The 10,992-nt window shown below is 25.4% G+C and overlaps 1 protein-coding gene across 1 annotated transcript in view; it reads right to left on the reverse strand.

Annotated features, from left to right (window-relative positions):
- The window catches only part of LOC107439859 (caspase activity and apoptosis inhibitor 1), a 103,149-nt gene extending 92,772 nt beyond the window's left edge, over positions 1 to 10,377 (reverse strand). The window contains exons 1-3 of the mRNA XM_016052590.3: positions 10,334 to 10,377; positions 3,576 to 3,767; positions 2,225 to 2,383 (exon numbers count right to left, since the gene is read on the reverse strand). Of these exons, the coding sequence (XP_015908076.1) occupies positions 2,225 to 2,383; positions 3,576 to 3,758 (342 nt within the window). The 5' untranslated portion in view covers positions 3,759 to 3,767; positions 10,334 to 10,377. The remainder of the gene's footprint in view (positions 1 to 2,224; positions 2,384 to 3,575; positions 3,768 to 10,333) is intronic.
- Positions 10,378 to 10,992: the final 615 nt, after the last annotated feature.

Below are 10,992 nucleotides of genomic sequence, written 5' to 3' on the forward strand. Positions count from 1 at the left end.
TTTAGAAAGTCAAAAGTTATCTGGCTTCAAAACTAATAGCTTCAGGTTAATTAAACAAACTCCGTATTAAACTATTCTTCACACAGAGCTGGTCCAGGAATCGATATATCGAGAAATATTGAATTATAGATATTTTCTAAATCTCACGATAGAAACATTTCACAAAATAATCTTAAAATGTATCGTGAATATATTTGACTATTAGACATATACATCTGATATACGATAAATATCGACCACGATAATGTCGTAAACATTATCCATAACGGTAAATAATGTCTTGAGCATTATCGATGAGAATACTTATTGAATACAAAATACTATATTGAATTTTGACAAATTTCCTTTGGGAGACGAAAATATTAACCAGATTAAAAGTAATGTAAATTATTGTAAAGTTTTGCGATATATCACGAAACATTATATTTTCTATAGATACATCATGATATTTAATCTAATATCGTTCAGCTCTACAGCACGCTTCTTTTAACACATTTTCACGCTATGGAAGAGGTTTGGATTGAGTTGAGTAACTAAAGAGATTGTAAGGTTAGAAGTAATCACACAAATTGTTGTACAAATGTAATTCCATTAATCTAACTTTAGGTCAAAGTTTCGCTCCCACTACTTTGCATGAAAATTTCTCTTAAATTTTTCATAACTATTTTGTAACTTTGTCAACTCTTTTTTTTTCCAAATAATTTTGTATGAAAAAAATTTTTTTTTCTTCATTTTATATGTCATTTATTTCATTATGTCAGTTATACTTGAAAATGAAATCCATTACCATGATTTTATAAAACAGTTATTGTGATTTTTTTTTCAGTCAATAAATTGAAAAGTCATATAGTTTTTTGAACAACCATGAATGTTAAGCTGCACTGTAAGAAATGGATACTCAAATCACACGAAATCTTTGTTTTTGAGGAAACCAATTTATGATACATGCTTCGAGCTAGCCTAAGAAGCTAGCTAAAAGTGACTAAATAACTATCGAGCTAGCTAAAAGTGACGAGTAACTTCGAGCTAGCTAAAAGTGACGAAATAACTATCGAGCTAGCTAAAAGTGACGAGTAACTTCGAGCTAGCTAAAAGTGACGAAATAACTATCGCGCCTTTTTTCGAAGGAAATGAATTTCGTCAAAAGTCAAAACGTGTAGTGCCTGATGGTATCTAACGGGCAGCATTGTTTTTCACTTTTTCGTAGGTACTATATAGGTGGATTAATGTCACCTCAACAACACAAGAACAGATGAAACAGAGAGATAAATTACATTCATAGTGGGATCTTTCTGGTATGAGGCGAACTCCATGACCACCGGATGAAGGTGTACCAATGTGTTACCTGTCAATTTAATATTTGACCTTAAACTGTACACTTATCTCTTTAGTAAGACATATTAAATCATCTCTGTTTTACTATCCTTGCAAATTATCCTATGGATGAAGGTGTACCAATGTGTCACCGAAACGCGTATTTGTCTTAATAAAAAGAAATACCATTTGTTATCTTTAAACTTTGTTTCTAACAAAATTTAATATAATCACTGATTTTCAAAGATTACACTCTCGGAAATAAAACCCTCACTTTTGACGATTGTATCTTTAACCTGTATTTCGTTAATATTGAGTATCATTTTGTTACGATATCACGTGATTTGTGACGAAACGTGAACTCTCAAATATCTAACGAAATTTTTTCCTCAACTCGGAACCTCATCGCAGTGCGTTAGGGGAGATATGCGTTCTTAACTAGAATGATATAAGCTGCTTTGAATGTATTGAAAACAAAATACACCTTCGCGTTTACTGAACCACTCTATTCTATCAATGGTTTGAGAAAAAGATACTATTTAACATTTAACAATCCTACATTTTTCCAGAACCAACAATATGACACAACAAAAATTATTAAATTACCTTCCAATGATCAAAATCAGGTTACTAATAGACTTTTTTTTAAAACTAATATTTAGACATCAGAATAATATACTGAAACAAGTACGTGTCCTGTAACATAATTAAGAATTCTGCGTCGACAAATTGTCCATTCCAGAAATTATCTAAATTAATCATAGAGACTTATTGTTGAAAGATGAGATTAGGAAACCTTTAATTGGTTTAAATTTAAACGCTCAAGCAGGATAGGATCATTGAATTACGTCTTTCCACTTAAAAAAAGGGGAAACTCCCGCTAAAGAAATATGATTTTCCCTTTACTTACCCGCAAGTAATCCGGGATTAAATCATCAAGTGTCTTTCCAGAAACAGTGACGAAAAGTTGCTCCACTAGCTTCTTCTTGTCCTCTAGCAAACTCTTGATTCTAGGAGATTCTGTAACGTCTTCTTTCTCCGTCTTCATGGGTAAAACTGAAGTTTCGGTCTAAATATAATTAAAAATTGAGGTCTCGACTTATCGCTACTAATAGAATTATGATGAACAAAATAATGATCAGGTTGTATTTATTATATGAAGCTCAATACGTATTAATTTAAATCCATGTTAAGTCAAAAATAAAATAAGTTAGAAACAACAATGTATTGCATCTTAAAATATTTTTTTTTAAATATCTAAAACCTAATTGAATTATTTTTTGAATAAAATTGTAAATTTGACAAAACATTTATATCAAAAATATTAAAATCTATTTTAAGAATTCACATTTGTTTAAAGGAATCAGTTAAAATCAGGTGGAGTAAAAGGGATATACGATAAATTGATAATTTGTTTCTATAAAAATGGTATTATATAAATGTATATACATATATCACACACAGATATAAATAAGATCATATAGATAAATGGTAGAGTAACATTAAATAAAATCTATAAATGTGAAGTTAATATTGGGATTATGCTCAGATTTTTATTTTTTCGTTTAATTTTAGCTTATTATTTATGTTTAGTTTAGGACTCGAAACTATTCTAATGGTATTATTTTAGCAAAAAGATAGGCAATTATATTCGCTTATAGAGCTATCTCATATTTTTTGCCGATATAATAACCTTTCTTGATCATTTTGTTAAAAAAAAAAATTCTGACTTTATTCGCATGTACTTAATCAAACTAACCAATCTTTTTAGAAAAATACTTACAATTCAATAATTATTTTTTAAATTTCACGAATTAGAAGTAAATTTGAAGAAATAAAATTAAGATCAATCGCCTGTAATTTTTCAAGAATCAAATTTAAAGTGTAATAACGTCGTGTTAAAATACACAATTTCTAGCATTCAGATTTCTTGGAATAAAACTTTAAAAAAGTTTTCAAAAATAATTTATTCACGACGCAAAAATTTATCAAATTTTATTTGAATAAATAACGGTAAAATCTTATTAATTTTTAAACAAATTCCATGCCTAGCAATACGTGAAATATTTAATTGCTTTCAGCAACCAGGTTTCAGTGTTCAATAAAATGCTAAAAATATTCCTTAGAATGCCGGACTTCAAACTTGACATTTTCATTTTCACATATGCACAATTTCTGAACAACATGCTCATTTACTGAAATAGAATTGCGTTACAAATTATATACATTGAAAAAATTTGATAAAAAGTTCATAAAATTACTTTTTTTAAATCTTGATCAACTTTTGCTGACTCCTCCCAACGAGATTTTCGAGGAACTTGTTCTTTCTTTATGATTTTTGAGCTTCCTTCAGTATGGGGAGAACTATTTCTTTTCTTTTTCAACTTTAAAGTTGAAACTTTTTCCTTCTTCTTAGTATTCGATTTAGATTTGGACTTTTTCATATTTTGCTTCTAAAACAAAACAATGTTTTGTTAATAATGAAAATAGTTGTTACAGCTAAATTTGTTGCAATAAGAGAATTTATTTGTTGCATTTAGAAGGGGGACGAATTAGCAGGCACAAATAATTATTAAGCACAATAATGCATATGCACAACAATGGTTCCCATTTTTGATTTTGTAATTTGCGCCAGCAGCGCCAAAATTTAAGATAAGCAATTTTTTAAAATTTTATTGACAATGGTTATGCAAAAGTTTATTTAAGGTAAAAAATTAATCAAAAACGATTGGTAACGATAACGATAACGAACGTTGAACGATATTTAAACGTTTAAAAGATAAACATTTGATACGTGAACATAAATGCTTAAACTATAGCAATTTAATAAAAAATAATCGCTTTCAATTTATAAAATCATTTACTCAGAATCAATTCTCATTTTGGAATAAATGGATTAAACGAATGCAATATAGATTTTTTTTTATTCCATGATAGAAATTAATCGATTTTATTTTTAAATCACTATATGAAATGCTTTTTAGGATTATTATTTGGTAAAATAAAAATATTCTTGACTTAAAAAAAAAAAAAAAAAAAAACATAATTGAGAAAAATAAACTGTACTGTTTTTATCGTTTTCATTCAAAGCGAATTGCATCACGAAATAAATCGCTTGCATAAGATTTATTTTCTTCTTTCAGATTTCAACTTAAGGATTGCTAAAATTATTGCCGTTAATTTTAGGCTTCTGCAAAAATGCACAATATGAAAAAAATTCTGAGAACTAAAATAAATTAAAAATTTTCAAAATAATTTTCATTAATACAAAATTGTTGTTATACTTATCGTAAAACTATAATAATATAATTACATATTTTAATAATATAATTGTCATGTTGTAGTAAGGAAGCTTAATATCGATGGCTGATGCAATATAAAGTTATTTGAAACCTAAGTGATAATGAAAGTAATTTATTACGATAATACAAAATGCTAAACCTAGGTTTGGTTAAGAAACAATTTGAATTTAGAATGATTTAGAATAAAAAAAATTATATATTTTATCTTTTTATAATTTAATTTCTTTAATCATAACCATAAGTAAAAATAATTTTTGATAAAGTATAGGTAAATAAAGAATAAATAAAAATGTCTTCAATTATAAAATCACTAGAATCACCATAAACTGTATAATTTTATGCAGAAATAAAATTATTAAATTTTGTATGACTCTTACTTTAAAATTCTCGATACATTAAAATTGTAATAGTGTGAAATATAAGTATTTGCTTTATTAAAATAAGGTAGAAAGGAAAGTAGAATAAGGTAGGAAGTAGAATAAGGTAGAATGCTTCGTGTTTAATTTAACGGTCAGCTTTACTATTTTTGCTGAAGATGCTCTAAAAATGGAACTGATCAGAAAGCTTTTGAACAGGAAAGAAGGGAAAAAAAGAATCAAAAGGGGAGCTTTTGCTCTAAAAAGGGATCATACAAATTTACAGAAAATAGATTAACAAAATTACGGAATTTCATACAGTTTAGAAAACCTTAGGATTGAAATATACTGAATTATCTCAGTAAGTAATTTTAAAACACTGAATTATTTTTAAGACTTGTATTGCTTATTTATTGTATGAATTATTTTCGCGAGAAATAAGGCAGATATTTTCTGAAAAAAAAAACCAATTTTATCTTTTTTTCTAAAAAAAAAAGAAGATGATGTCATTAGCTCATTTCAGTTTTATTGCCAACCCTGATTTAAAACAACTTGCGTTTTATCATGTGCTTGAGAACACATTATTAAGAATCAGTATTAAAAAAATAATTGTCCAGTATTCTTTAGATAATAAATAATTGTCCAGTATTAGAGTATTCTTTATCACGAATCTACGCATCACGAAGGACGCATCTACTAATATTCCTTTAAATTAAATTGCTGCAGAAGATGAATATTAAATATTATATAATTTCTGCTATTGATTATTTCATCAAAACAATTATAACTTTGAGAACAGTTAGCAGTAAAATAAATAGAACAACAGAATCTATACAATAAAGTAAAATACAGTAAAGCATTCTGTCAACTGCATATTTCATGAAACTTCAACAACTACAAAGTTTTTTACAATAGAAACAAAACAAAATTAAAATAATTACTATTCTGGACAATTATTATTAAAAAATCTTTGTCCAGATAAAAGTATTCTTTATTTAAGAAGCACGCATTTACTAATATTCCTTTAAATTAAATTGCTACAGAAGATTAATATTAAATATTATATAATTCCTCCTATTGATTATTTCATCAAAACAATTATAACTTTGAGAACAGTTAGCAGTAAAATAAATAGAACAACAGAATCTATACAATAAAGTAAAATACAGTAAAGTAAAGCATTCTGTCAACTGCATCTTTCAGGAAACTTCACAACTACAAAGTTTTTTACAATAGAAACGAAACAAAAGGTCCAATAAATGCGATTGCATAAGTATATCATTTTAATGGGGAATAATTGGCTCTTCGGAAACAAAACTTTATTGTAAAAATATTCTCAAAACCAATAAGTGAGCTAGATGAAACCCAAATTGGTTTATCTAAAAACGAACTCTGCAAACATATATATTCGGTAAACAACAATTACATTCGTAGTTGAAAACAATGTAAGCAATTGAAAACATATGTTATTTGGTTCACAGTTTTACGGGGAAATGAAATATTTATTGATGTTTCTTATTCAGAGTTTTCAAAATGAAAATGGCTAATTATAGTGCAATGTTTAATGGATTTAAACACTAAATATTGTCAGATATGAAAAGTTGGCGCACTGTAATTTTCAGAAGAGTATATGCGTGTTTATTCAACTCTTGAACAATAAAACATGGCAATAATGATATAAATATTTAAAAGCATAGTAAGAAAAAGAGATTTTGTTTAGATAATTTTGAATATAGTACATGCTTTTTTCACTTTTTATCGAATTTTTTTTTAAACTTTAAAAAGAAAGAAAGTATTGTTTATTTGAACATTTTTTAATTTCAAGCTTGTATTTTTGTTCATTTACCTCAAGCATTTTTAAATATAAAAATAATAGATAAAACTAATTTTAATAGTTGAAAAGAAAAATTTTTTTTTTTCATATTTTAGTTTCGAATATTTTATTTTTCGCCATTTAATGTTTTTAAAAATTCTGCTTTTCCATGCAGTTTAAAAAAATAAGAAAGAGAAATAAGGAAGAAATTACTTGAAAATACCTAAAAATCTATTGAAAGTTTCTAAAAATATTTTTTTTTATTGATCGATATTTTTTGTATTTTTAAAGTTTGAAAAACTGAAATAGTAGAAAAATTCATATTATTTAAGTATCTTTTGAACATTACAAAATTTACAGAATTAAAAAAAACATTTTCAGAAGAAGAAAAAAAATTAGAAATATATTTATTTGTTTTTAGCACATTAAAAACTAACGATTTCTTTTACAAGTCAAGTCTTCTTTTTTTAAAAAAAATGCTGTTAAAGCCTTTAATTTTTTTTTAAAAAAAAATCATGTTTAATAAGATTTTTTAAATTTTACTTTTAATTATGTTTCTGTCTACTTTTCTGAAAAAATATTCCAACCTGCCTCCCTTTTTAAAATATATATATTATGAACTTTAAAAAAGAGAAAAAGAAACTTGTAATTTTTTTTAAAATATACTTTCACATTTAACTTTTATATGATGCATTTTTACGTCAACTAATTAAAAATTAAAACTGAAAACTGATTTCAAATTTATCAAAGAGAAAATTTTAGATAATTACAATAATAACGTGTTTTTATTTTATTGCTCAAAAATTCTTTAATTTACGATCCAGAAACGTACCTAAAGAGAAGGCATAATTTTTTAAAAAAATTTTGGAAATTACAGTAAAACTTACCAGAATAAAAAAATCTGATATACCAAAATTTTTATATTAATATTTATTGTAAAATTCCTGAATCACTGTAATTTAATAAATAATAAAATTACGGTATAAAATTTTGTGTAAAAGAGATTATACGGATACTGCACACAGAATGTCAGTAATTTGCATCTTAATTTGATCCGAAACAGTGTACCTAGCAAGACAAATAAAAAAAAAGAATTTATATTTCTTTTTTTCCAGTTCGATTATTTATTTTTCATTTAAAATGGTTTTCAAATTTGATTTTCCTTATTTCGAAAAAATTTTATGTTTGTTATTTTATAATGTTCGCTTCTGATTTAAAATGAAACAAATTTTTCAAATTAGTTTTCAAATTAAAAATCTTAAATCTTTCAGTAATTTTAAAGTTTTGGTTTAAATTTTCAACTGATACAGCAATAATCAACAATAAGATAATTAGTGAAAGGAAGAGAATTTTTAAAAACAAAATAAATGATTAGTAATTTAGTTATTCGCCCATGTGAAAGGAAATTATGAAAGATATTTTTTACAGAGAACATGGTAAAACTTGCATTTAAATTCTAAAGAACTTAAAACTTTTGCATGAATCTATTTGTGCCATAAAAATATCTTAAATTATTCGAAAAAACAATTATTAAAAAAAAGCAATATTCTAAATCAGATGATTTTATATGGTGCGCAAAGAAAATATTTGTTTGGTAATGCGATTTCTGGTTATTAAAAAAAAAAACCTTATTATTCTGGTAATAAAAAGTATGCGGTGCTTAATCCATTCACTAATAGTTAATTTTTTCTTTCGTATAGTAACGGTTTACAGAAAATTCTAATTTTCAAAATTATAGTATAATTACCACATATTTAGTAAAAATACAAAACTGAGAAGTAAATTGTATTTATAATAACGGCAAAGTTATTGTGATAGAAGCAACAAAACCTACCACATTTACTACTAAAAAGTATAGTAAAAAAAACATATTTTATTGTTAATTTTACTGAAAGTCATTACCAAAGCGCTTCTGTAAAAATAACAATTGCTATTTACTGTTCCCATAGAGTTGGAAACAACCATAACCATAAGTAAGTTTAACCATATACTGGAAGTTTTAATCATACTTTTTTTTCAGTATGTATTTTTGAAATATTTCTCAAAATTCTCAGCTATAAATTTTGTTGATCAATAATTATAAAAAATTTGGTAACGAATTATTCTACAGAAAAAATAAGTTTTTTTTTGTGCTAAGAGGACATACGAAAATGGAATTAACAATTAACCGGTTTGTCCTTGCTGCTCGTACAAAATTAGGCAATTTTATTCACTTAATTTTTTTACCATAAATTTGACCCAATACCCCTTTTAGCAAATTATACATTTTTATTTTCCTAATTGAAATCTAAATTAAAATAAGAATTTAAACTAATTGACTACGATATGGGTTCCTCAATATAATGTGCAAAGAAATGTAAAAGAAAATTTACATATTAAGAATTCAATTGAATTTATTTAATATACGTCTGATGTATTTATAATGTAGAGGAAAGGAACTCTTAATAATTGAATATGCTAATGCAATCAAATGAATATTCATTTGCATTTCGAGTTAAATTGAACTTCTGGAGACAATTGCACTGTCTAATTATAAACACATTTAAGGACACAACCTACACGGAATTTTGTAGGAAACGGTAAAATTTTAAAACGTTCGTTTAATTGAAAGATACGAAAAGCAATAAACTAAGGTTCTAGTAAATTTAATATTCTAAGACATCATTTTCGTATTTGTTTATTAATTATTCATCGCTTTCTTTAAAAATACACCGGTTGCTACCTTAACCTTATTAAAAAAGCATTTTATGAATTTTATTAATGAAAAAATAAATCAACATTAAATCAATGTTTCCTAGAAGTTAAAATAACAACAAATTGTTTCTCGTCATTTAGTAAACCTTAGTTTTAATATTCTGTAACTGAAATTTTATGAAAATTCGTATAAATAGATAAAATTAAGTCAAAACACGATAATAAATTTTTACTTTTAATTAAAATTTTGAGCACTAATTAATTTTATATTTATTCATTAATCGAATTAACGAAGCTTTAATTTCTCAAAGGATTTGTGAATGCATAATTATCGATTAAAACAAATAATTATTTTCAGTTCCTCGTTTTGTTTATTTCATGCGAGAAATTAAAGTGCCTTTTTCGTTACAAACCTTTAAAATAGTATTTTCTTTACAATCTCTTTATTTATTAATTCTTAAAGTTAATATTATTACCATTTAGATATAATTCCTGTATTTTAAAGACAATAGAGATTCCGGGGTCAGTGATAATTAAAGGACAATAGTTTTGAATTAGTTATAAAAATTTCAATTTTTTAAGAAGTTTATTTTGAATATTTAAAGTTCAAGAACTTCGTTTCTATTAAATTTAGAGCGATGATAACTTAATAATGACTTCTGAAGGCAGTTCAAAGAGCTCTGGACAAGAAAATTATTCATAGAAATAAAAACAATATAATTAGTAAAATATATATTTTTTTAAATGATTCTTTAAGAAGAATTTTTGAGCACATTATTGAAATTTAAAAGCTCTAAATCTAAAATCTACACTGAACATGAAATAAAAATAATAATATAGTCGAATTTTATTACAAGGAGTGAGAACGAACCGAAATATTTGCTTGTTAAAAGCGGACTCCTGAAAAAAAAAATTTCAAAAATTCATACACACTTTCTAAATTATAAATGCATTATATGATTAGTTTATTTTTATTAACGCAAGCTGCATAGAACTTGAAATAACATTAATAATATTAGTTGTATATAACATCATACATACTTTCTAAATTATAAATGTATTACATACTTAGTTTATTTTTATCAAAGCTAATCTAAAAGCAGCATAGAGCTTGAAATAACATTATTAATATTAGTTGCATATAAAATCATACATACTTTCCAAATTATAAATGCAGTAATTAGTTTATTATTATCTGTATACCGTAGAAAAAAGGTTAGTTATTTTACATTAACTTTCTTACTGTCTCTTTGTTGCATTGTTCTTTGAAAAGACCCATGACATGAAAAAACATCGCAGAAATTAAAAAAGAACCCAGTGATCCGAAAAACATCAATGAGAATTTTTTCTAAAATGAGATTAGCTGAGCAGCAGAGGTGGAATTAAGAAGAACTTTTATAAATCACAAAAATATTGCTCGCTAAAACTGAGGTTTGGTTGCTATTGTCCAGTAGTCTGAACATTTTACCAACCAAGTATTTTCGATTTCTTGGCTAAATCCGGATTCTCTTTA

The sequence above is a fragment of the Parasteatoda tepidariorum genome, chromosome 7 (assembly GCF_043381705.1).
Source record: "Parasteatoda tepidariorum isolate YZ-2023 chromosome 7, CAS_Ptep_4.0, whole genome shotgun sequence".
Lineage (NCBI taxonomy): Eukaryota > Metazoa > Arthropoda > Arachnida > Araneae > Theridiidae > Parasteatoda > Parasteatoda tepidariorum.